The sequence below is a fragment of the Zonotrichia leucophrys genome, unplaced genomic scaffold, assembly GCF_028769735.1.
Source record: "Zonotrichia leucophrys gambelii isolate GWCS_2022_RI unplaced genomic scaffold, RI_Zleu_2.0 Scaffold_34_1600103, whole genome shotgun sequence".
In the NCBI taxonomy this organism is placed as follows: Eukaryota; Metazoa; Chordata; class Aves; order Passeriformes; family Passerellidae; genus Zonotrichia; species Zonotrichia leucophrys.
This window is the reverse complement of record NW_026992239.1, coordinates 1,148,636-1,175,713: the sequence shown is the minus strand read 5'-3', so window position 1 is coordinate 1,175,713 and position 27,078 is coordinate 1,148,636. Positions and strand designations below refer to the sequence as shown.

Here is a 27,078-nt window from a genome sequence, read left to right as displayed (position 1 = left end):
GTGTCCCAAACAGACCCCACCCCCTGAGACCCCTCCCAGCCCAGGGGGCGTGTCCTCATAAGCCCCGCCTCCTTTTAAACCCCTCTATTTTCCCACTCTTTGTGCTGACGTCACTCCTCACTTAGCCCCGCCCCTCCAGAGCGCGGTCCCGCCTTACAATGACGTCACCCGCCGTTTAGCCCCGCCCCTACAGTTCTTCCACACCTCCCCTCACCCTAACGTCACTCTCCGCTTAGCCCCGCCCCTCCGGCGCGTCGCCCCGCCCCTCGCTCTGACGTCACTTGGCCCCGCCCCGCCGCCATCTTGCGCCGCCGCCGCCGCCGCTCCCGCTGCTCCCGCCCGGCCCGGCCCGGCCCGGCCCCACCGGAGCCCCCGCGGGGTCGGGCCCGGCCCCGCCATGGCCGAGGATTTCTGGGAGGCTCCGCGCCGCTGAGCCGGTAACGGGAACCGCCCCGGAGCACCGGGAACATCCCGGGGATCACCGGGAATCACCGGGATCCCCTCGGGAACCCCCCGGGAGCTCCCGGGGCCGCTGTGAGGGCAGCGGGAGGGAGGGGGGGCAGGGGAGGAGGCCACGCCCACTCGGGGCACGCGGGGCTCCACGAGGGGAGGGGGGGGGCACCGGGGGGGGGGGCGGGTGTGGGGGAGGGGCCCGGTGTGCCCAGGTGTGCCCGGGTGTGCAGAGTGGGCCCAAGTGTTGAGGGTGAATCCAGGTGTGCCCAGGTGTGCCCACGGCTCAGGTGTGCAGTGACCCCAGGTGTGCAGTTCAGTGTGGCCCAGGTGTGCCCAGGTGTGCAGGGCACTCAGGTGTGCAGGGTGTGCCCAGGTGTGCAGGGTGTGCCCAGGTGTGCAGTGACCCCCGGTGTGCCCAGGTGGGCACGGTGGGCAGGGGCTGCCCAGGTGTTCGGGGTCGGTCCCAGGTGTTCAGTGCGGCCCCAACTGTGCCCAGAGGTGCCCAGGTGTGCAGGGCACTCAGGTGTGCAGTGACCCCAGGTGTTGAGGCTGTGCCCAGGTGTGCAGTGACCCCACCTTTGCCCGGGTGTGTAGAGCGGCTCCAGGTGTGCCCAGCTGTGCCCACGGCTCAGATATGCAGTTGCCCCCAGGTATTGAGGCTGTGCCCAGGTGTGCCCAGGTGTGCAGGGACCCCAGGTGTGCAGGGTGGCTCCAGCTGTGTCCAAGTGCGCAGGAGGTGCCCAGGTGTGCAGGTTGTGCCCAGGTGTGCCTAGATTTGCAGGGCACCCAGGTTTGCAGTGACCCCAGGTGTTGAAGCTGTGCCCAGCTGTGCCCAGGTGTGCCAGCTGTGCCCAGGTGTGCGTGTCCGCAGGGCAGGGCCATGGACCGGATGAAGAAGATCAAGCGGCAGCTCTCCATGACGCTGCGGGGCGGCCGCGCCCCCGACAAGGCCCTGGGGGACCCCCGCGACGGCACCGGCAGCGACAGCGGTGAGCGCTGGCCCTTTAAGGGGAGCCCCGCCCCCCCCGGAGCTGGCCCCGCCCCCCCGGAGCCGGCCCCGCCCCTACAAATTGGGGACCTGGCCCTTTAAGACGGTGCGGGTTGGGAGTGCCTGGCCCTTTAAAAGCTTTGGGGGTGGTGGGAAGGAGATTGGGGCATTCCTGTCCCTTTAAGAGCGTACCTGTCCCTTTAAGAGGATGTCGGTCCCTTTAAGGAGGTGCCTGTCCCTTTAAGAGGGTACCTGGCCTTCTTTGATGGTGCATATCTCTTTAAGAAGATACCTGTCCCTTTAAGAGGGTACCTGGCCTTTTTACGGGGTACCTGTACCTTTAAGAAGTTGGGCAGGCACATTTTGGGGTGCCTGTCCCTTTAAGAAGCTGGGGAGGGGACACATTTTGAGGTGCCTGTCCCTTTAAGAGGATACCTATCCCTTTAAAGGGTGCCTGTCCCTTTTTAAAGAAGGGGAGGGCACATTTTGAGGTGCCTGTCCCTTTAAGAGGATACCTATCCCTTTAAAAGGGTGGCTGTCCCTTTAAGAAGCTGGGGAGGGGGCACATTTTGAGGTGCCTGTCCCTTTAAGAAGCTGAGGAGGGGGCACATTTTGAGGTGCCTGTCCCTTTAAGAGGATACCTGTCCCTTTAAAAGGGTGCCTGTCCCTTTAAGAAGCTGGGGAGGGGGCACATTTTGAGGTGCCTGTCCCTTTAAGACACCCCCCACCCCCAGCAGGACGCGGCCCCTTTAAGAGCCGGGGGGTCCCCTCCTGTCCACCCCCCCCCCACCCCCATCTGTCCCCTGCCCCCCCCCACCGTGTCCGTCCATCTGTCCCCGTGTCCTGTCCCCTGTGCCCCCCCCAGGTGCCACCACCTGTCCCCGGTGCCACCACCTGTGCTCTGTCCCCGTGTCACCTCTCTGTCCCCAAATTGGGGGGGGGGGCACAGGGTGGCACCCCCGGGGACCTTTGGGGACTTTGGGGGGGGGTTTGGTGGGGTCTCTGAGGTTTGGGGGGGCTCTTGGGGACACTGGGGAGTCCTTTGGGACATTTTGGGGGGGGGGGGACATTGGGGGTCCTTGGGGACATTGGGGGGGTACCTGGGAGGGTTTTGGGGCTGTCCTTTGGGGGGGTTCTTGATTTGGGGGGGGCTTTGGGGGCCCTTGGGGACATTGGGGGGTCCCTGGGGAGGGGCTTTGGGGACAGTTTGGGGACACTACAGAATCCCAAGGGTTCCCTTGAGTTTGGGGTTTTTTTTGGGGGGGGTTTTTGGGGATATTTGGGATCTTTTGGGGTCCCTGACCCCCCCCCCCCATTTGTGCCTCCAGAGCCGCGGGGGGGGGGGGGGATGAGGCCTGGATGGGGTCGGACAGGGGAGGAGGTTTTGGGGTGATTTGGGAAATTTTGGGATAATTCATGTATTTTGGGATATTTGTGGTATTTTGGGGTATTTTTGTGATATTTGGGGTATTTTTGGGGTATTTTTGTCATATTTGGGGTGTTTTGGGTCCCTGACCCTCGCTCTGTGTCCCCAGAGCTGGGGAGGGGGGGGACGAGGCCTGGATGGGGTTGGACAGAGGAGATTTTGGGGTGATTTGGGGTATTTTGGGGTGGTTTTTGGGTATTTTGGGATATTTTGGGTTCCCTGACCCCCCCTTGTTGTGCCCCCAGAGCTGGGGGGAAGATGAGACCTGGATGGGGTCAGACAGGGGGGGATTTTAGGGAGGTTTTGGGGTGGTTTGGGGATATTTTTGGGATATTTTGGATATTTTTGGGGTCCCTGACCCCACCCCTGTTGTGCCCCCAGAGGTGGGGGGGAGGGGACGAGGCCCGGATGGGGTTGGACAGGGGAGATTTTGGGGTGATTTGGGGTATTTTGGGGTGGTTTTTGGGTATTTTGGGATATTTTTGGGGTCCCTGACCCCCCTTGTGTGTCCCCAAAATAGGGGGGGGACAAGGCCCGGATGGGATTGGACAGGGGTGATTTTAGGGAGGTTTTGGGGTGGTTTGGAGATATTTTTGGGATATTTTGGGGTCCCTGACCCCCCCCTTTTGTGCCCCCAGAGGCGGGGGGGGACGAGGCCCGGATGGGGTCAGACAGGGGGGGATTTTAGGGAGGTTTTGGGGTGGTTTGGGGATATTTTTGGGATATTTTGGGATATTTTGGGGTCCCTGACCCCCCCCGTTGTGCCCCCAGAGCTGGGGGTGAGGGGACAAGGCCCGGATGGGGTTGGACAGAGGAGATTTTGGGGCGATTTGGGGTATTTTGGGGTGGTTTTTGGATATTTTGGGGTATTTTTGGGGTCCCTGACCCCCCTTGTGTGTCCCCAAAATAGGGGGGGGACGAGGCCTGGATGGGGTCAGACAGGGGGGATTTTAGGGAGGTTTTGGGGTGGTTTGGGAATATTTTGGGATATTTTGGGGTCCCTGACCCCCCTTGTGTGCCCCCAGAGCTGGGGGGGGGGGGAGGACGAGGCCTGGATGGGGTCAGACAGAGGAGATTTTGGGGTGATTTGGGTTATTTTGGGGTGGTTTTTGGATATTTTGGGGTATTTTTGGGGTCCCTGACCCCCCCTGTTGTGCCCCCAGAGCTGGGGGAGGGACGAGGCCCGGATGGGGTCGGATGGGGAGATTTTGGGGTGGTTTGGGGATATTTTGGGGTATTTTTGGGATATTTTGGGGTCCCTGACCCCCCCCGTTGTGCCCCCAGAGGCGGGGGGGGACGAGGCCCGGATGGGGTCGGACGGGGAGAGCGACCCCCCCTCGGGGACATCCTCGGAGGAGGTGGCGTCACCCGTGAGGCTGCGGCAGCACCCGCGGCACGGAGCCTGCGAGGTGGGACCCACTGGGGATACTGGGAGCACTGGGAGGGACTGGGAGGGACTGGGGATACTGGGAGCAACTGGGGATACTGGGAGGGACTGGGAGGGACTGGGATACTGGGGGGAGTGGGGATACTGGGAGCACTGGGAGGGACTGGGGGGAGTGAGGGGAGTGGGGGACTGAGACCACTGGGGGACTGGGAGCACTGGGAGGGACTGGGAGGGAATGAGGGGACTGGGAGCACTGGGAGGGACTGGGGGAAGTGGGGATACTGGGAAGGACTGGGGATACTGGGAGGGATTGGGAGGGACTGGGAGCACTGGGGGACTGGAAGCACTGGGAGGGACTGGGAGGGACTGGGGATACTGGGAGGGACTGGGGGGACTGGGGATACTGGGAGGGACTGGGGATACTGGGAGGGATTGGAAGGGACTGGCAGGGACTGGGAGGAGACTGAGAGCATTGGGATGGATTGGGAGGGACTGGGGATACTGGGAGGGACTGGGAGGGACTGGGAGGGACTGAGAGGGAATGAGGGGACTGGGATACTGAGGATACTGGGATACTGGGGAGACTGGGAGGGACTGGGGAAACTGGGAGGGATTGGGAGGGACTGGGAGGGAATGGGGATACTGGGAAGGACTGGGGGGAGTGAGGGGAGGGGGGGACTGAGACCACTGGGGGACTGGGAGCACTGGGAAGGACTGGGGATACTGGAAGGGACTGGGAGGGAATGAGGGGATTGGGATACTGGGGATACTGGGAGCACTGGGAGGGACTGGGAGGGTATGGGGGGACTGGGGATACTGGGAGGGATTGGGAGGGACTGGGAGCACTGGGAGGGACTGGGAGCATTGGGGGGACTGGGATACTGGGGATACTGGGAGCACTGGGAGGGACTGGGGCACTGGGGAGACTGGGAGGGATTGGGAGGGACTGGGAGGGCACTGGGAGCACTGGTGTGAGCTGTCCCCTGTCCCCAGGATGTCACCAAGCGCCTGTCCCTGCCTGAGAGGGGAGGGCTGGGGCTGAACTGGGAGCACTGGGATGAACTGGGATGAACTGGGTGGGGCACTGGGATGAACTGGGATGAACTGGGATGAACTGGGACGCACTGGTGCCACTGTCCCTGTCCCCAGGATGTCACCAAGCGCCTGTCCCTGCCCGCTGACACCCGCCTGCCCGAGGGGGGGCTGGGGCTGCCCGGGCCCCTGAGCCGCCGCCTGCGCCGCGTCTCCCTGGTGCGTCCCAGTATGGACCAGTATGAACCAGTACACACCAGTATAGACCTGTACAGACCGGTACAGACCGGTACAGACCAGTATAGACCAGTACAGACCCGTACAAAATAGTACAGACCAGTATAAACCAATACAGACCAGTACGGACCGGTACAGACCAATATGGGTCAGCATAGACCAGTATAAACCAGTATAGACTGGTATGAACCTGTACAGACCAGTATAGACCAGTATAAACCAGTACAGACCAGTATAGACCAGTACAAAATAGTACAGATCAGTACAGACCAGTATAAACCAATACAGACCAGTACAGACCAGTACAGACCAGTACGGACCAGTACAGACCAGTACAGACCAGTACAGACCAGTACAGACCAGTACAGACCAGTACAGACCAGTACAGACCAGTACAGACCAGTACAGACCAGTACGGACCAGTACAGACCAGTACAGACCGGTACAAAATAGTACAGATCAGTACAGACCAGTATAAACCAATACAGACCAGTACGGACCGGTACAGACCAATATGGGTTGGCATAGACCAGTATAAACCAGTACAGACCAGTATAAACCAGTACAGACCAGTATAGACCAGTACAGACCGGTACAAAATAGTACAGATCAGTACAGACCAGTATAACCAGTACAGACCAGTACAGACCAGTACAGACCAGTATAAACCAGTACAGGTGGGGGATGGGGTCTCCCCGCCCTCCCAGTTCTCCCAGTAACGGGGTCCCCTCTCCCCTCTCGCCACCAGTCTGAAATCGGCTTCGGGAAGTTGGAGACCTACGTGAAACTGGACAAACTGGGAGAGGTGAGGTCACCTGAGTGTCACCTGTGTCACCTGTGTCACCTGTGTGTCACCTGTGTCACCTGTGTGACATCTGTGTGTCACCTGTGTGTCACCTGTGTCACCTGTGTCACCCTAAGTGTCATCTGTGTGTCACCTGTGTCACCTGAGTGTCACCTGTGTGTCACCTGTGTCACCTGTGTGTCACCTGGGTCACCTGTGTCACCTGTGTGTCACCTGTGTCACCGTGTGTCACCTGTGTGTCACCCTGAGTGTCACCTGTGTGGCACCTGTGTCACCCGTGTGTTACCTGTGTGTCACCTGTGCCTTGTGTCAGCCGTGTCTCCTCCATGCCTGTGATGTCCCTGTGTCCCCTCCGGTGTCCCCAATGTCCCCATGTCCCCAGGGTACCTACCCCAAGGTGTACAGGTGTCCCCAATGTATCTCTGATGTCCCCAATGTGTCCCCATGACCCTGATGATGTCCCCAGCGTGTCCCTGATGTCCCCAATGTCCCCGTTGTCCCCAGGGCACCTACGCCACGGTGTACAAGGGCCGCAGCAAGCTGACCGAGAACCTGGTGGCGCTGAAGGAAATCCGGCTGGAGCACGAGGAGGGGGCGCCGTGCACGGCCATCAGAGAGGGTGGGGACATTGGGGACATTTGGGGGACATTGGGGACACTGGGGACATTGGGGACATTGGGGACATTGGGGACACTGGGGACACTGGGGACACTGGGGGGACATTGGGGACACTGGGGGGGCACAGCCTGCACGGCATCAGAGAGGGTGGGGACACTGGGGACACCCTGAGGACATTGGGGACATTTGGGGACATTGGGGGGACACAGCCTGCACGGCGATCAGAGATGGTGGGGACATTGGGGACACTGGGGACACTGAGGACATTGGGGACACCAGGGAACATTGGGGACACTGGGGACATTGGGGACACCAGGGGACACCGGGGACATTGGGGAAACCGGGGACATTGGGGACACTGGGGATATTGGGGACACTGGGGACATTGGGGACATTGGGGACACCTGGGACATTGGGGACATTGGGGACACTGGGGACATTGGGGACATTGGGGACACTGGGGACACTGGGGACATTGGGGACATTGGGGACACTGGGGGGACATTGGGGACATTGGGGACACTTGGGGACACTGGAGACACCAGGGACACTGGGGACACTGAAGAGACATTGGGGACACAGGGGACATTGGGGACATTGGGGACATTGGGGACACTGGGGACATTGGGGTTATTGGGGACATTGGGGACATTGGGGACACCGGGGACACCGGGGACATCGGGGACATTGGGGACACTGGGGACATTGGGGACATTGGGGACACCGGGGACACTGGGGACATTGGGGACACTGGGGGGACACAGCCTGCACGGCCATCAGAGAGGTGGGGACGTGGGGGACATTTGGGGAAACCGGGGACATTGGGGACATTTGGGGACACCAGGGACATTGGGGACACCAGGGACATTGGGGACACCAGGGACATTGGGGACATTGGGGACCCTGGGGGGACATTGGGGACACCGGGGGGACATTGGGGACACTGGGGGGACATTGGGGACGCTGGGGGGACACAGCCTGCACGGCCATCAGAGAGGGTGGGGACATTGGGGACACCCTGAGGACATTGGGGACATCAGGGGGACATTGGGGATATTGGGGACATTGAGGACACTGGGGACACCAGGGGGACACAGCCTGCATGACCATCAGAGAGGGTGGGGACATTGGGGACACTGGGGACATTGGGGACATTGGGGACACTGGGGAGACGCTGGGGGGACACTGGGGACACGGGGGTGACACAGCCTGCACGGCCATCAGAGGGTGGGGACACTGGGGACATTGGGGACACCGGGGACATTGGGGACATTGAGGACACTGGGGGGACATTGGGGACACTGGGGGGACATTGGGGACACTGGGGGGACACAGCCTGCACGGCCATCAGAGAGGGTGGGGACACTTGGGGGACACCAGGGGGACACTGGGGACACTGGGGGTGCCCTGCATGGCCATGTGAGAGGGTGGGGACATTGGGGACACCAGGGGGACACTGGGGACACTGGGGGTGCCCTGCATGGCCATGTGAGAGGGTGGGGACACTGGGGACACTCTGGGACATGGAGGGGACATTGGGGACACTGGGGACAGGGGGACATTGGGGACAGGGGGACATTGGGGACGCTGGGGACATTGGGGACAGGGGGACAGAGGGGACATGGAGGGACACGGAAGGACAGGGGGACATTGGGGACAAAGAGGCATGGGCGGACATGGGACACAGGGACAAGGGGACATGGAGGGGACAGGGGGGAACTCAGGGGACACTGGGGGGACATTGAGGGACCCCGCTGTCCCCCCTGTGTCCCCAATGTCCCCCTGTGTCCCCGCAGTGTCCCTGCTGCGGGATCTCAAGCACGCCAACGTGGTGACGCTGCACGACATCGTGCACACGCCGCAGTGCCTGACGCTGGTCTTCGAGTACCTGGTGAGCCCCAAAGCACCCCAAAGTCACCCCAAAATCATCCCAAAATCCACCCCAAATCAGCCCAAATCTCACCCCAAATCACCCAAAATCACCCAAAATATCCACCCCGAAATCCATCGCCCAAAATCACCTCAAAGTCCAACCCCAAAATCATCCCAAAATCCACCCCAAAATCACCCCAAAATCCACCCCAAAATCCACCCCAAAATCACCCAAAATCCACACCCAAAATCATCTGCCCCAAATACACCACAAATCACCCAAAGTCACTCCCCAAATATCATCAGCCTCAAATCACCTCAAAATCATCCCAAAATCCACCCCAAATCCACCCCAAATCACCCCAAAATCCACACCAAAATCCACCCCAAAATCATCCCAAAATCCACCCCCAAAATTCTCTCCTAAATTCACTCCAAAATCACCCTATCATCTACCCAAAATTCATCATGAAATCCCCTAATCAGCCCAAAATCCCTGAAATTCACCCCAAAATCACCCCAAAATCCACCCCAAATCACCCCAAATTCACCCCAAAATCACCTCAAAATCACCCCAAAATCACCCCAAAATCACCCCAAAATCATCCCAAAATCCACCCCAAAATCACCCCAAAATCATCCCAAAATCCACCCCAAATCAGCCCAAAATCACCCCAAAATCCAGCCTGAAATTCACCCCAAAATCACCCCAAAATCACCCCAAAATCTGCCCCAAATCACCCCAAATCATCCCAAAATCCACCCTGAAATTCACCCCAAAATCACCCCAAAATCATCCCAAAATCACCCCAAAATCATCCCAAAATCATCCCAAAATCCACCCCAAAATCCGCCCCAAATCACCCCAAAGTCACCCCTAAATGCACCCCAAATTAACCCAAAATCCACCAAAATTCCCCCCAAATCCACCCCAAAATCCATCCCAAATCACCCCAAATCATCCCAAAGTCACCCCAAAATTCACCCCAAAATCCACCCCAAATCACCTCAAAATCCAGCCTGAAATTCACCCCAAGATCACCCCAAAATCCATCCCAAATCACCCCAAAGTCACCCCAAAAATCCACCAAAATTCACCCCAAATCACCCCAAAATCCATACCAAAATCCACGCCAAAATTCTCTCTAAATTCACTCCAAAATCACCCTGTAGTCTACCCAAAATTCACCATGAAATCCCCAAATCAGCCCAAAATCCATTCTGAAATTCACCCCAAATCAGCCCCAAATCACCCTGAAATCCACACCAAAATCCACCCAAAGTCACCCCAAAATCCACCCCAAAAATTCACCCCAAAATCACCCCAAAATCCACCCCAAATCACCCCAAAATCACCTCAAAATTCACCCCAAATCACCCCAAATCCATCCCAAAGTCACCCCAAAATCCACCCAAAATCACCCCAAATTCACCCCAAAATCATCCCAAAATCCGCCCCAAATCACCCCAAAGTCACCCCAAAATCATCCCAAAATCACCCCAAAATCATCCCAAAATCACCCCAAAATCCACCCCAAATCATCCCAAAATCACCCCAAAATCCACCCCAAAATCCGCCCCAAATCACCTCAAAGTCACCCCAAAATCCATCAAATTCACCCCAAATCACCCCAAAATCACCCCAAAATCCACCAAAATTCACCCCAAAATCCACCCCAAAATCACCCCAAAATCACCCCAAATCCACCCCAAAATCACCCCAAAATCCACCCCAAATTCACCCCAAATCACCCTGAAATCCACACCAAAATAACCCCAAAATCCACCCAAAGTCACCCCAAAAATCTGTCCCAAATCACCCCAAATTCACCCCAAAATTCACCCTAAATTTACCCCAAAATCCTCCTAAAATCCCATAAAAAACCCCAAAAATTCACCCCAAAATTTGGGATTTTCTCCCCAGGACCGGGACCTGAAGCAGTATCTGGACGATTGTGGGAACGTCATCAGCATGCACAACGTCAGGGTGAGGGATTTGGGGTTTTTTATGGGATTTTGGGGTGGTTTGGGGGTTTTTGGGGGAATTTCGGGGGATTTTGGGGTGTTTGGGTGAATTTTTGAGGGATTTTGGGTGGATTTTGGGGGATTTTGGGTGGTTTTTGGGGGATTTTGGGTGGTTTTGGGAGGGGTTTTAGGGGGGTTTTGGGGTCATCAGCCTGCACGATGTCAGGGTCAGAATTGGGGTTTTTATGGGATTTTGGGGTAATTTTGGGGGATTTGGGGTTTTTTTTTGGGGGGGAATTTGAGGAGGTTTAGGTGGGTTTTTAGGGAGGTTTTTTAATGGGATTTTGGGGGGATTTGGGTGATTTTTGGGGTCATCAGCATGCAACACGTCAGGGTGAGGGATTTGGGGTTTTTTATGGGATTTTGGGGTGGTTTGGGGGTTTTTGGGGTAATTTTGGGGGATTTTGGGGTGTTTGGGTAAATTTTTGGGGGATTTTGGGTGGATTTAGGGGGATTTTGCGTGGTTTTGGGGGGATTTGGGTGGTTTTTGGGGTCATCAGCATGCACGACATCAGGGTGGGATTTAGGGTTATTATGGGATTTTGGGGTCATCAGAATTCACAACATCAGGATGAGGGAATTTGGGGGATTTTGGGTGGTTTTGGGTGGTTTTTGGGGTCATCAGCATGCACAACGTCAGGGTGAGGGATTTGGGGTTTTTTATGGGATTTTGGGGTGGTTTGGGGTTTTTGGGGTAATTTGGGGGGATTTTGGGGTGTTTGGGTGAATTTTTGAGGGATTTTGAGGTGGATTTAGGGGGATTTTGGGTGGTTTTAGGGGGGTTTTGGGATCATCAGCATGCACAACGTCAGGGTTGGAATTGGGGTTTTTATGGGATTTTGAGGTAATTTTGGGGGATTTGGTTTTTTTTGGGGGGGGAATTTGAGGAGGTTTTGGGGGGCATTTAGGGAGGATTTTTTAATGGGATTTTGGGGGAATTTGGGTGATTTTTGGGGTTATCAGCATGCACAACATCAGGGTGGGATTTAGGGTTTTTATGGGATTTTGGGGTCATCAGAATTCACAACATCAGGATGAGGGAATTTGGGGGATTTTGGGGGATTTTGGGGTCATCAGCATGCACAACGTCAGGGTCAGGGATTTGGGGTTTTTTGGGGGTTTTGGGGGGGTTTGGGGGTTTTTTGGGGTAATTTCGGGGGATTTTGGGGTGTTTGGGTGAATTTTTGGGGGATTTTGGGTGGATTTAGGGGGATTTTGGGTGGTTTTAGGGGGGTTTTGGGGTCATCAGCCTGCACAATGTCAGGGTCGGAATTGGGGTTTTTATGGGATTTTGGGGTAATTTTTGGGGGATTTGGGTTTTTTTTGGGGGGGGAATTTGAGGAGGTTTTGGGGGGCATTTAGGGAGGTTTTTTAATGGGATTTTGGGGGGATTTGGGTGGTTTTTGGGGTCATCAGCATGGACAACATCAGGGTGGGATTTAGGGTTTTTATGGGATTTTGGGGTCATCAGAATTCACAACATGAGGATGAGGGAATTTGGGGGATTTTGGGGGATTTAGGGGGGTTTTAGGGTTATCAGCATGCACAACGTCAGGGTGAGGGATTTGGGGTTTTTATGGGATTTTGGGGTGGTTTGGGGGTTTTTGGGGTAATTTCGGGGGATTTTGGGGTGTTTGGGTGAATTTTTGGGGGATTTTGGGTGGGATTTTGGGGGGATTTGGGGGCATTTTGGGGTCTTTGCTGTTTCCCAGGGAGGTTTAGGAGCCACAGAGGGATTGGGATTGTCCCGGGGTGTCTCTGTCTGTCTGTCCCTGTCTGTCTGTCCCTGTCTGTCTGTCCCTGTCTGTCTGTCTGTCTGATCCCGTTATTTTTTGGGGTGCAGCCGTTCCTGTCCCAGCTCCTGAGGGTTCCTGTCCTTCTGTCTGTCTGTCTGTCCCTGTCTGTCTGTCTGATCCCGTTATTTTTTGGGGTGCAGTTGTTCCTGTTCCAGCTCCTGTCTGTCTGTCCCTGTCTGTTTGTCCCTGTCTGTCTGTCTGTCTGATCCCATTATTTTTTGGGGTGCAGCTGTTCCTGTCCCAGCTCCTGCAGGGTCCCTGTCCGTCTGTCTGTCTGTCTGTCCCTGTCTGTCTGATTCCATTATTTTCTGGGGTGCAGCTGTTCCTGTTCCAACTCCTGTCTGTCTGTCTGTCCTTGTCTGTCTGTCCCTGTCTGTCTGTCCCTGTCTGTCTGTCTGATCCCGTTATGTGTTTTTGGGGTGCAGCTGTTCCTGTTCCAGCTCCTGTCTGTCTGTCCCTGTCTGTCCCTGTCTGTCTGTCTGTCCGTCTGTCTGTCTGTCTGTCTGATCCCATTATGTTTTGGGGTGCAGCTGTTCCTGTCCCAGCTCCTGTCTGTCTGTCCCTGTCTGTCCGTCTGTCTGTCTGTCTGATCCCATTATTTTTTTGGGGTGCAGCTGTTCCTGTCCCAGCTCCTGCGCGGTCCCTGTCTGTCTGTCTGTCCCTGTCTGTCTGTCCCTGTCTGTCTGTCCCTGTCTGTCTGTCTGATCCCATTATTTTTTTGGGGTGCAGCCGTTCCTGTCCCAGTTCCTGAGGGGTCCCTGTCTGTCCCTGTCTGTCTGTCCCTGTCTGTCTGTCTGATCCCATTCTGTGTTTTTGGGGTGCAGCCGTTCCTGTCCCAGTTCCTGTGGGGTCCCTGTCTGTCTGTCTGTCCCTGTCTGTCTGTCTGTCTGTCTGATCCCGTTATGTTTTTGGGCTGCAGCTGTTCCTGTCCCAGCTCCTGCGGGGTCCCTGTCTGTCTGTCTGTCTGTCCCTGTCTGTCCGTCTGTCTGATCCCATTCTGTGTTTTTGGGCTGCAGCTGTTCCTGTTCCAGCTCCTGCGCGGTCTCGCCTTCTGTCACCGTCACAAGGTTCTGCACCGCGACCTCAAACCCCAGAACCTCCTGCTCAGCCGCCGGGGGGACCTCAAGCTGGCAGATTTCGGTCTGGGCACCCCAAAAACCTCACCTGGCACCCCAAAACCTCACCTGGGACCCCAAAAATCCCCCAAAACCCCATTAGAAACCCCCAAAACCCCATAGAACCCTCAAAAACCCATAAACCTGCCCAGGATCCCATAAACTTTCCCAGGATCTGCTCAGGTGCCGGTGGGAACCTCAAGCTGGCAGATTTCCTTCAGGGCACCCCAAAAACCTCACCTGGGATCCCAAAACCTCCCCTGGGACCCCAAAAACCTCCCCTGGGACCCCAAAAACCCCCCAAAACCCATAAAATTCCTCAAAACCCCATAAACCTTCCCAGGGCTACTCAGCCATTGGGGTAACCTCAAGCTGGCAGATTTCCTTCAGGGCACCCCAAAAACCTCACTTGGGACCCCAAAACCTGCCCTGGGACCCCAAAAATCCCCCAAAACCACATCAGAAACCCCCAGAACCCCATTAGAAACCCCCAAAACCCCATAAAATTCCTCAAAACCCCATAAACCTTCCCAGGGCTGCTCAGCCATTGGGGTAACCTCAAGCTGGCAGATTTCAGATTTCTGGGCACCCCAAAAACCTCACCTGGGACCCCAAAAACCCCCCCAAACCCCATTAGAAACTCCCAAAACCCCATTGGAAACCCCCAAAACATCATAAAATTCCTCAAAACCCCATAAACCTTCCCAGGATCCCATAAACCTTCCCAGGATCTGCTCAGCTGCCGGTGGGACCTTAAGGTGGCAGATTTTGATCAGGGCACCCCAAAAACCTCACCTGGGACCCCAAAACCTGCCCTGGGACCCCAAAAATCCCCCAAAACCCCATTAGAAACCCCCAAAACCCCATAAAATTCCTCAAAACCCCATAAACCTTCCCAGGATCCCATAAACTTTCCCAGGATCTGCTCAGCCATTGGGGTAACCTCAAGCTGGCAGATTTCGGTCTGGGCACCCCAAAAACCTCACCTGGGACCCCAAAAACCTCCCCAAACCCCATTAGAAACCCCCAAAACCCCATAAAATTCCTCAAAACCCCATAAACCTTCCCAGGGCTGCTCAGCCATTGGGGTAACCTCAAGCTGGCAGATTTCTGGGCACCCCAAAAACCTCCCCTGGGACCCCAAAAACCTCCCCTGGCACCCCAAAAATCCCTCAGAGCTCCACAAACCCTCTCAGGACCCCCCTTTTCTGCCCCCTGAGCCCACTTTGTGCCCCCCCATACCCATTTTGTGCCCCCCCTGTGCCCGCTTGGTGCCCCCCAGGCCTGGCCCGTGCCAAGTCCATCCCCACCAAGACGTTCTCGAGCGAGGTGGTGACGCTGTGGTACCGCCCGCCCGACATCCTGCTGGGTTCTACCGAGTACAGCACCCAGATCGACATGTGGTGGGTACTGGGAGGGACTGGGAGGGACTGGGAGGGACTGGGATGGGCACTGGGGGCACTGGGATTTACTGGGATGGACTGGGATGGGCACTGGGGGCACTGGGATTCACTGGGATGGATTGGGATGGGCACTGGGGGCACTGGGATTTACTGGGGGCACTGGGATGGGCACATCCTGCTGGGTTCTACTGAGTACAGCACCCAGATCGACATGTGGTGGGTAACTGGGATGGACTGGGAGGGACTGGGAGGGACTGGGATTTACTGGGATGGGCACTGGGGGCACTGGGAGGGACTGGGATTTACTGGGGGCACAGGGATGGGCACATCCTGCTGGGCTCTACTGAGTACAGCACCCAGATCGACATGTGGTGGGTACTGGGATGGACTGGGAGGGACTGGGAGGGACTGGGATGGGCACTGGGGGCACTGGGAGGGACTGGGATTCACTGGGATGGGCACTGGAAGGGACTGGGGGCAACTGGGATTTACTGGGATGGGCACTGAGAGGCACTGGGATTCACTGGGATTCACTGGGATGGGCACTGGGATGGGCACATCCTGCTGGGCTCCACCGAGTACAGCACCCAGATCGACGTGTGGTGGGTAACTGGGACAACGGGAGAGACTGGGAATTACTGGGAGGGGTATTGGGGGTATTGGGATTTACTGGGATTCACTGGGATGGATTGGGATGGGCACTGGGGGCACTGGGATTTACTGGGAGGAACTGGGAGGCACTGGGAGGGACTGGGAGGGGCACTGGGAGCACTGGGATGGGCACATCCTGCTGGGATCCACCGAGTACAGCACCCAGATCGACATGTGGTGGGTACTGGGGCAACTGGGAGGGACTGGGATGGGCACTGGGGGCACTGGGATGGGCACATCCTGCTGGGCTCCATGGAGTACAACACCCAGATCGACGTGTGGTGGGTACTGGGGCAACTGGGAGGGACTGGGATTTACTGGGAATTACTGGGAGGGGCATTGGGGTCACTGGATTTACTGGGATGGGTATTGGAGGCACTGGGATTCACTGGGATGGACTGGGATTTACTGGGAGGGGTATTGGGGGTATTGGGATTTACTGAGAATTACTGGGATTTACTGGGATTCACTGGGAATTACTGGGATTCACTGGAAGGGGCATTGGGGGCAACTGGGATTTACTGGGATGGGCATTGGGGGCACTGGGACGGGCACATCCTGCTGGGATCCACTGAGTACAGCGCCCAGATCGACGTGTGGTGGGCACTGGGACAACTGGGATGGACTGGAATTTACTAGGATGGACACTGAGGGCACTGGGAGGGACTGGGATTCACTTGGATGGGCACTGGAAAGGACTGGGATTTACTGGGATTTACTGGGATGGGCACTGGGGGCACTGGGATGGGCACTGGGGGCACTGGGATGGGCACATCCTGCTGGGATCCACCGAGTACAGCACCCAGATCGACATGTGGTGGGTAACTGGGGCAACTGGGAGGGACTGGGAGGGACTGGATTTACTGGGATTTACTGGGATTTACTGGGATTGCTGGGATGGGCACTGGGGGCACTGGGATTTACTGGGATGGACTGGGATGGGCACTGGGGGCACTGGGATGGGCACATCCTGCTGGGATCCACCTGAGTACAGCACCCAGATCGACGTGTGGTGGGCATGGGATGGACTGGATTTACTGGATTTACGATTACTGGGATGGACTGGGAATGGCACTGGGGCACTGGGATCATGGGAGGAGCATTGGGGGCACTGGGATTCACTGGGATGGGCACTGGGGGCACTGATTTACTGGGATGGACTGGGATGGCACTGGGGCACTGGGATGGGCACATCCTGCTGGGATCCACTGAGTACAGCACCCAGATCGACATGTGGTGGGCACTGGGAAATGAACTGGGAGGCACTGGGAGGACTGGGATTACTGGGAGGGTATTGGAGGCACTGGGATTCACTGGGATGGGCACTGGGGCATGGGACTTACTGGATTTACTGGGATTCACTGGTGATTGGAGGACACAGGGGCACAGGGAGGGTACTGGGGGCACTGGGATTACTGGAGGATGGGATGGGATGGGGCAACTGGGATTCACTGGGATGGGCACTGAGGGCACTGGGAGTACTGGGATGGGTATTGGAGGCACTGGGATTCACTGGGATGGATGGATGGCACTGGGGGCACTGGGAATATGGACGGCACATCCTGCTGGGATCCACTGAGTACAGCACCCAGATCGACGTGTGGTGGGTAACTGGGAGGGACTGGGAGGGACTGGGAGGGGCCCTGGGAGCACTGGGATTTACTGGGATGGATTGGGATGGGCACTGGGGGCACAGGGATGGGCACTGGGGGCATTGGGATCCACTGGGATTTACTGGGATGGGCATTGATGGCACTGGGGGCACTGGGATTTACTGGGAGGGACTTTGGGGTCCCACTTGGGTAATTTTGGGGTAATTTTGAGTTTTTGGGGATAATTTTAGAGATTTTGGGTCACTTTGGGTTTTTTTGAGGTGTCCCTGCCAGAGGAGTCAGTTTAGGATTTTGGGGTAATTTTATTTGGAGTAATTTTGAGTATTGGGGATAATTTGAGTTTTTTTGGGGTGTCCCTGGCAGGGGGGTCAGTCTGGGATTTAAGGTTAATTTTGGGGGTAATTTTGGGGTTTTTTGGGGTAATTTGGGGGTAATTTTGGGGTAATTTTGGGGTGTCCCTGCCAGAGGGATTTTGGGGATAATTTTGAGGTAATTTTGGGTTTTTTGGGGTCATTTTGGCAGGGGGGTCGGCTGCATTTTCTCGGAGATGGTGACGGGGCGGCCGCTGTTCCCCGGGGCCACCGTGGAGGAGCAGCTGCATTTCATCTTCCGCCTGCTCGGTGCGTTCGGGGCGAAAAATGGGGGATTTGGGAAAATTGGGGGGTTTGGGAGAAATCCAGGTGGAAATTGGGCAAATTTGGGGGAAAATCTGGGGGTTTTGGGGGAAAATCTGGGGGGTGTTGGGGGAAATTTGGGGGGAATTTCAGGGAAATTTGGGGGGAATTTGAGGGAAATTTGGGGGAATTTGAGGGAAATTTGGGGGGAATTTCAGGGAAATTTGGGGGAATTTGAGGGAAATTTGGGGGAATTTGGGGGAATTTGAGGGAAATATGGAGGATTTGGGGGATTTGGGGGAATTTGGGGGAAATCTTGGGGTTTTGGGGAAATTTGGAGGATTTGGGGAAATTGGGAGGGGATTGATAGGAATTGGGGGGAATTTGAGGAAAATTGGGGGATTTGAGGGAAATTTGGGGAATTTGGGGAAACTGGTTTGGGGAAAATCTGGGAGACTGGGGAAATCAGGGGGAATTTGAGGGAAATCTGGGAGATTTGGGAAAATTGGGGGGGTTTGGGGAAATTCTGGGAATTGGCAAATTTGGGGAAAAATTGGGGATTTTGGGGGAATTTGGGGAAATTTCAGGAAATTTGGGGCAATTTGGGGGAAATTTGGGGGAAATTTGAGGGAATTTGGGGGAAATTTGGGAATTTGGGGGAATTTGAGGGAATCTTGAGGAATTTGGGGAAAATCTTGGGGTTTGAGGGAATTGGGAGTTTGGGGGAAATTTGGGCATTTGGGGGAAATCCTGGAGGATTTGGGGAATCATTTGGGGGAAATCTGGGGGATTTGGGGCAATCTGGGAGGGTTGGGGGAAATGAATCAGGAGAAATTTGGGAAATTTGGAGGGAAATTTGGGGAATTTGGGGAAATTTGTGGGAATTTAAGGGAAATCTGGGGATGGGTTTGGGGGAAATTTGGGGGAATTTCAGGGAATTTGGGGGAATTTGAGGGATTTGGGGAAATTTGGGGGAATTTGAGGGAAATTTGGGGAATTTAGGGGAAATTGGGGGAATTGGGTGTGGGGAAATTTGAGGGAAAATCTGGGGGTTTGGGGAATTGGGGGAATTGGGGGAAATCCAGGGGGATTTGGGGGAAATCTGGGGATTTGGGAAATAGAAATGGGGAGGAATTTGGGGGAGAAATCTGGGGGGGTTGGGAAAATTGGGGGGATTGGGGAAATATGGGGGAATTTGAGGGAAATTTGGGGAAATTTGAGGGAAATTTGGGGGAATTTGAGGAAATTTGGGGGAATTTGGGGGAATTGAGGAATTGGAGGGTTTGGGGGAATTTGGGGGAAAATCTTGGGGTTTTGGGGGAAATCTTGGGTTTGGGGCAAATCTGGGGAGGGATTTGGGGGAAATTTGGGGGAATTTAGGGAAATTTGGGGAATTTGAGGGAAATTTGGGGGAATTTGAGGATAATCTGGGGAATTTGGGGAAAATTGGGGGAAATTTGGGGGAATTTGGGGAAAATCTTGGGGGTTTGGGGGAAAATCTGGGAGACTGGGGAAAATCCAGGGGAATTTGAGGGAAATCTGGGGGGATTTGGGAAAATTGGGGGGGTTTGGGAGAAATCCAGGTGGAAATTGGGCAAATTTGGGGGAATTTGGGGAAAAATCTGGGGCTTTTGGGGGAAAATCTGGGGGGTGTTGGGGGAAATTTGGGGAATTTCAGGGAAATTTGTGGCAATTTGAGGGAAATCTGGAGGATTTGGGGGAAATATGGGGGAAATTTGGGGGGATGTGGGGGAATTTGGGGAAAATCTTGGGGGTTTGGGGGAAAATCTGGGAGACTGGGGAAAATCCAGGGGGAATTTGAGGGAAATCTGGGGGAATTAGGGAAAAAATGGGGAGGATTTGGGGGAAATCTTGTGGGGGGTGTGGGGCAAATCTGGGGAGGGTTGGGGGGAAATTTGGGGGAATTTGAGGGAAATTTGGGGCAATTTGGGGGAATTTGAGGGAAATCTGGAGGATTTGGGGGGTTTGGGGGAATTTGGGGGAAAATCTTGGGGGTTTGGGGCAGATTCAGGGGGGATTTGGGAAAATTGGCTGAGGGGGGGAAAAATCCAGGGGGATTTGGGGTAAATCCAGAGCAGATTTGGGGGAAATCTTGGGGAATTTGGGGGTTTGGGGGAAATGTGGGGGATGTTGGGGGGAAATTTGGAGTAATCTGGGCAGGATTTTGGGTAAATCCAGGAGAATTTGGGTAAATCTGGGCAGGATTTTGGGCAAATCCAGGAGAATTTGGGTAAATCTGGGCAGGGTTTTGGGTAAATCCAGGAGAATTTGGGTAAATCTGGGCAGGATTTTGGGTAAATCCAGGGGATTTGGGTAAATCTGGGCAGGGTTTTGGGCAAATCCAGGAGAATTTGGGTAAATCTGGGCAGGATTTTGGGTAAATCCAGGGGATTTGGGTAAATCTGGGCAGGATTTTGGGCAAATCCAGGAGAATTTGGGTAAATCTGGGCAGGATTTTGGGCAAATCCAGGGGATTTTGGGTAAATCTGGGCAGGATTTTGGGTAAATCCAGGGGATTTTGGGGCAGATTTTTGTGGGTTTGGGGTGAATCTGGGGGGGTTTGGGTAAATCTGGGGGCTCCTCTCCCCCCTGTGCCCCCTTTAGGGACCCCGACGGAGGAGACGTGGCCGGGCATCGGTGCCAACGCCGAGTTCCGGGCACACAAATACCCGCTGTACCCGCCCGAGGGGCTGCGGCAGCACGCGCCACGGTCTGGGACTGAGGGGACACCGCGGTGGCACCTGGGCATGGGGGTGGCACCTGGGGTGGCACCTGGGGTGGCAGCTGTCCCATGGCGTGGCACCTGAGCCATGGAGTGGCACCTGGGCTCTGGGGTGGCACCTATGGCACCTGTGCCATGGGGTGGCACCTGCAAGGGTGGCACCTGTGCCATGGGGTGGCACATGGGCCATGGGGTGGCACTGTCCCATGGGGTGGCACATGGGTGGCACCTGAGCCATGAAGTGGCACCTGTCCTTTGGGGTGGCACCTGTCCCACAGAATGGCACCTGTGCCATGGGGTGGCACATGGGGTGGCACCTGTCCCATGGGGTGGCACCTGGGCCGTAGGGTGGCACATGGGGTGGCATGTGTCCTGTGGGGTGGCACCTATCCTTTGAGGTGGCAGCTGTCCCACAGAATGGCACCTGTCCCATGGGGTGGCACCTGTCCTGTGGGGTGGCACATGGGGTGGCATGTGTCCTGTGGGGTGGCACCTATCCTTTGAGGTGGCACCTGTCCCATGGGGTGGCACCTGTCCCATAGTGGTGGCACATGGGGTGGCACGTGTCCTTTGGAGTGGCACCTGTCCTGTGTTTTGGCACCTGTCCCATAGCGGTGGCACATGGGTGGCACCTGAGCCATGAAGTGGCACCTGCCCTTTGGGGTGGCACCTGTGGCACCTGTCCCATGGGGTATCCCATAGAATGGCACCTGTCCTTTGAAGGTGGCACCTGTGCCATGGTGGTGGCACATGGGGTGGCACCTATCCTTTGAGGTGGCACCTGTCCCATGGGGTGGCACCTGTCCTGTGGGGTGGCACCTGTCCCACAGAATGGCACCTGTCCCATAGTGGTGGCACATGGGTGGCACCTGAGCCATGAAGTGGCACCTGTCCTTTGGGGTGGCACCTATTCTGCAAGGGTGGCACCTGTCCCATAGGGTGGCACCTGTCCCATGGGGTGGCACCTATCCCATAGAATGGCACCTGTTTGTGGGGTGGCACTGTCCCATGGGGTGGCACATGGGTGGCACATGTCCTGTGGGGTGGCACTGCCCCATGACGGTGTCCCATAGGGTGACACCTGTCCCATAGTGGTGGCACACAGGGTGGCACCTGTCCCATGGAATGGCACCTGTCCCCTGGGGTGTCCCCTAGGGTGGCACCTGTCCCATAGTGGTGGCACACGGGGTGGCACCTGTGCCATGGGGTGGCAGCTGTGCCATGGGGTGGCACATGGGGTGTCCCTGTCCCCTGGGGTGTCCCCTGGGTGCTGTCCCTGTCCCCCGGGTGCGTTGGTGGCTCCTGAGTCCCTTTGTCCCCTCAGGTTGGACCAGGACGGCGCCGACCTCCTGGGGCAGCTGCTGCAGGTGAGCTGGGCGTGGCCTGCGCTGGCCCCGCCTCTTTGGCCACACCCCCACTGACCACACCCTCCCAAACCCCTCCCACAATGGGCGTGGCCTGTGCTGGCCCCCTCTTGGCCATACCCCACCGCCACACCTCCAAACCCCTCCCACAATGGGCGTGGCCTGTGCTGACCCCACCTCTTTGGCCACACCCACAGACCACACCCTCCCCAAACTCCTCCCACAATGGGCGTGGCCTGTGCTGGCCCCGCCTCTTTAGCCACACCCCACTGGCCACACCCTCTCCACTCCGTCCATGGGCGTGGCCTGTGCTGGCCCTGCCCCTTTGGCCACACCCACTAACCCCACCCCTCCCTACACGGGCGTGGCTCCCTGGGAGGGGGTGGGGCTGCAGCCACGCCCCTCTGAAGGGTGGGGGCGGGGGTTGGCATAGCCACACCCATTCGTGGGCGTGTCCCACGTGTGGGCGTGGCCTGACTGGGCGGGGCAGTTCGAGGGGCGGCGCCGGGTGCCGGCGGCGGAGGCCATGGGACACCCGTTCTTCAGCTGCCTGGGGCCGCGCGTCAGCAACCTGCCCGACAGTGAGTGGGCGGGGCTTGAAGGGGCGGGGCTTGCGGGGGCGGGGCTTGCGGGGGCGGGGCATTGGGAGGGTGGTGCCAATGGGGATTTGGGGTGTGACATTGGGATGGGTGTGGCATTCAGGGCGGGGCTTTGAGTGGGTGTGGCACTGGGGGTGAGGTTTCCATGGGTGTGGCTCTGGGGGTGGAGCTTAGCATGGGGGTGGCAATGAAGGTGGGGCATTCATGGGTGTGGCAATGGGGGCGGGGCATTGTATGGGTGTGGTGCTGGGGCGGGCTTTGAATGGGTGTGGCATTGGGAGGGTGTTGTGGGTTTGGGGCAGGGCTTCACATGGGTGTGGCACTGGGGGTGGAGCTTATCATGGGGGTGGCAGTGAAGGTGGGGCTTTGCGTGGGTGTGGCAATGTGGGCGTGGCTTTGAATGGCTGTGGCAGTGGGGGTGGGGCTTTGTATGGATGTGACACTGGGGGCGGAGTTTCCATGGGTGTGGCACTTGGGCGGGGCTTTGAATGGGTGTGGCATTGGGAGGGTGTTGTGGGGTTTGGGGCAGGGCTTCACATGGGTGTGGCTCTGGGGGTGGGGCTTCGTGAGGGTGTGGCAGCGGGGGCGGGGCTTTGCGTGGGTGTGGCACTGGGTGGAGTTTCCATGGGTGTGGCATTTGGGGCGGGGCTTCACATGGGTGTGGCTCTGGAGCTTTGTGAGGGTTTGAAAATGGGGCAGGATTTTGTGTGGGTGTGGCAATTGGGCGGGGCTTCGATGGGTGTTGCAATGGGGGTGGAGTTTCCATGGGTGTGGCACTGGGGGCGGGGCTTCGATGGGTGTTGCAGTGGGGGCGGAGTTTCCATGGGTGTGGCATTTGGGGCGGGGCTTCGATGGGTGTGGCACTGGGGGTGGAATTTCACATGGGTGTGGCACTGGGGGCGGGGCTTAATGAGGGTGTGGGTGTGGCATGGGGAGGGTGGTGCCAATGGGGAAGAGTTTGGGGTGGGGCAGTGGGATGGGTGTGGCACTGGGGGAGGAGACTCAAATGGGTGTGGCACTGGGGCGGAGCTTCGTGTGGGTGTGGCACTGGGGGCGGAGCCTTTTAAGGGTGCGGCACAGTGGGGTGGGGCTTAATGGGTGTGGTCATTGGGGGTGGGGCTTCACATGGATGGGGCTTTGGGGGTGGGACTTTGAGAGGGTGGAGCTTAGAGTGGGTGTGGCTTAGAGTGGGCGGGGCTTATTTGGATTGGGTATTTCCATGGGTGAAGCTGTGCTGTGGGTGGGGCTGAATGGGTGTGGGTTAACACCAGGTGGGTGTGGTTATGCAAATAAGGGGGAGGGTGTTGTTTTTTAATGGGGTGTGGCTTGATCTGGCCACGCCCCTTGATTTGGGGTTTCCCCGCCCCCCCAGCCACGTCCATCTTCGCGCTGAAGGAGATCCAGCTGCAGAAGGAGCCGGGGCTGCGCACGGGGCCCCTGCCCCCCACAGGTGGGACCCCAAAAACCTGAACCCCAAAAACACCTGAACCCCAAAAACCCTCAACCCCAGAAACCTGAACCCCAAAAATATCTGAACCACAAAAACCCTCAACCCCCAAAACCTGAACCCCAAAAATCCTGAAACACAAAATCCCTCAACCCCAAAAACCTGAACCCCAAAAACCCTCAAACCCAAAAATCCTGAACCCCAAAAACCTCAAATCCCAAAATCTCCCTGTCCCCCCACAGGTGGGACCCCAAAAACCTGAACCCCAAAAACACCTGAACCCCAAAAATCCTGAACCACAAAAACCCTCAACCCCCAAAACCTGAACCCCAAAAACCCCAAACCCCAAAATCCCCCTGCCCCCCACAGGTGGGACCCCAAAAACACCTGAACCCCAAAAACCCTCAACCCCAAAAACCTGAATTCCAAAAACCTGAACCCCAAAAACCCTCAGCCCCCAAAACCTGAACCCCAAAAAATCCTGAACCCCAAAAATACCTGAACCCCAAAAACCCCAAACCCCAAAATCCCCCTGCCCCCCACAGGTGGGACCCCAAAAACACCTGAACCCCAAAAATCCTGAACCCCAAAAATCCTGAACCACAAAAACCCTCAACCCCCAAAACCTGAACCCCAAAAACCTGAACCCCAAAAACCTGAACTCCAAAAATCCTGAACTCCAAAAACCCTGAACCCCAAAAAATCCTGAACCCCAAAAACCCTGAATCCCAAAAACCCTGAACCCCAAAATCTTCCTGCCCCCACAGGTGGGACCCCAAAAACACCTGAACCCCAAAAATACCCGAACCCCAAAAAAACCTGAACCCCAAAAACACCTGAACCCCAAAAACACCCAAACCCCAAAAACCTCTGAACCCCACAGGTGGGACCCCAAAATGGGCCCTGAACCCCAAAATCCCCCTGCCCCCCACTGGTGGGACCCCAAAAAGCTGAACCCCAAAAACCCCCTGAACACAAACCCTGTTTCTTGGGGATTTTTGGGGTTGTTTTTGGGGATTTTTGGGGTGGTTTTGGGGATTTTTTGGGCGATGGTTTTGGGGTTATTTTTGGGATAATTTTGGGGTTTTTTTGGGGTATTTTTAAGGTGTTTTGGGGTTTATTTTCAGATGATTTTGGGGGGGTTTTTGAGATGGTTTTGGAGTTTTTTGGGGGTGTTTATGGGATATTTTTGAGGTGGTTTTGGGTTTAGTTTTGGGGTTTTTTTCAGATGATTTTGGGGTTTTTTTTTTGAGGTGCTTTTGAGTTATTTTGAGGTGATTTGGGGATTTTTTTGAGGGGTTTCTTGACCCCTTTTTTTTCCTTAGCAGGTTCTTCCGCCTTCCGGGTGCTCGACACCGAGTTCTGATGTTGAGCAGGTGAGAAACCCCCAAAATCCCCAAAATCTGGGACCAGACCCCCAAAATCCCAAAATCTGGGATCAGTTCCCTAAATGTGGGATCCCCCCAAAATCTGGGATCTGACCCCCAAAATCTGGGATTGGCTCCCCAAATCTGGAATCCCAAAATCTGGAATTGGTCCCCTCAAAATCCAGGATCATCCCCCCAAAATCTTGGATCAGCTCCTAAAATCCCAAAATCTTGGATCAGCCGCCCCAAAATCCGGGATCCCAAAACTTGGGGGGGGGTATCTTTGGGAAGTGACCCCCAAAACTCAAAAAAAAAAACCACAAAAAATGAGAAAAAATCCCAAAAATAAAATTATGAAAATTCAGGAGCCCCCCTGGAATTGGGAATCCCAAAACTGGACCAGCCCCCATTTTAAATTTGGGGTTCAGACCACCCCAAAATTTCAGGGAGAAGTCCCCTATTATAGGAAGGGATAAATTTTGGGGGGAATTTTCATAATTTTGATGTCATTTTTTAACTCTTTCCTCTCCCCACAGCCCCCGGATCGCTGCTGCGCCCCCCCCAGGACCCCCCCAGATTTGGGGCTGGGGTCCCCCCAAAAAAAAACCTCCAGGACTTTGGGGACACCCCAAAACCCCTCATGGTGGGGAGGGGGGGGTCCTTGGACTGCTGACCCCCCCCCCAAAAACCCCCAAGGAACTGCTGCTGGATTTTGGGGGGGGGATTTCACTGGGACCCCCATTGTGGGGGGGTCTGGGGGGGTGGAATTTTTGGGGGTCCCCCCCCCTATTTTTTGGGGTCCCCTCCCCCATTTTTTGGGGGGTTCTTCCCCCCCCCCCCCCCAATTTACGTCGAGTTTTATTTTTTCAAGGCAATATTATAAATCAGAGTCTATATCGGCCCCTCCCCCCACCCCCGGGGCGGGGCCTAAAGGGGGCGGGGCCTAAAGGGGGAGGGGCCAAAAAGGGGCGGGGCAGCCTGGGGAGTGGGGGAGGGGCGCGTATACTCGGAGGTTATTCGTGCTTTACTACCGGGTTACTCGGGGTTGGGCCCTTTTCACGTCAAGGTTACTCAGACTTTACTCCAAGGCCGGACCCACTTCACTCTGTGGTTACTCCACAGCTACTCCATTGTTACTCAGAGTTTACTCGCAGGTTTGACGCACTTCACTCCATAGTTACTCCAGGCTTAGTCAGACTTTACTCCAAGGTTGGGCCGTCTTTACTCTGTGGTTACTCCAGAGTTACTCAGACTTTACTCCAAGGCAGCTCAGGTCCCGCTCTGGGCCACCCCTGCCCTACTCCAGCCTTACTCCAGGGTTACTCAGCCTCCTCTTGCTCCTTGGTTACTCCTGAGTTACTGCAGGTTCTTACTCAGAGCCTCCTCCAGTCTTACACTGAGGTTGCTCCGGACTCGATTCCTACTCAGACTTTACTCCAGAGTTACTCACGGCCAGGGTGGGGCCTTGGCTCTTACTCAGCCTTTGAGGGACTCAGGACTTGCAGGCGGAATTTACTCCAGAC

The 27,078-nt window shown here is 56.2% G+C and overlaps 1 protein-coding gene across 1 annotated transcript; it reads left to right on the top strand.

The window, feature by feature from the left end:
• The first annotated feature begins 301 nt into the window (after positions 1-301).
• CDK16 (cyclin dependent kinase 16) lies at positions 302-26,750 on the top strand. The gene is made up of 17 exons (XM_064737004.1): positions 302-437; positions 1,325-1,442; positions 4,152-4,276; positions 5,404-5,505; positions 6,272-6,328; positions 6,833-6,947; positions 8,743-8,837; positions 10,743-10,805; positions 13,656-13,779; positions 15,037-15,157; positions 17,944-18,041; positions 20,661-20,766; positions 22,103-22,145; positions 22,633-22,723; positions 24,114-24,191; positions 25,517-25,564; positions 26,092-26,750. Exons 2-16 carry the CDS (start codon positions 1,334-1,336, stop codon positions 25,552-25,554), a joined length of 1,365 nt encoding a protein of 454 aa, XP_064593074.1. The 5' UTR covers positions 302-437; positions 1,325-1,333; the 3' UTR covers positions 25,555-25,564; positions 26,092-26,750.
• Positions 26,751-27,078: the final 328 nt, after the last annotated feature.

Coding starts and splice junctions, on each gene's coding strand:
- CDK16 (XM_064737004.1), top strand. CDS start 1,334: ATGGACCGGATGAAGAAGATCAAGCGGCAGCTCTCCATGACGCTGCGG. Junction 4,277..5,403: donor CGCGGCACGGAGCCTGCGAG/GTGGGACCCACT, acceptor CCCTGTCCCCAG/GATGTCACCAAGCGCCTGTC. Junction 5,506..6,271: donor GCCTGCGCCGCGTCTCCCTG/GTGCGTCCCAGT, acceptor TCTCGCCACCAG/TCTGAAATCGGCTTCGGGAA.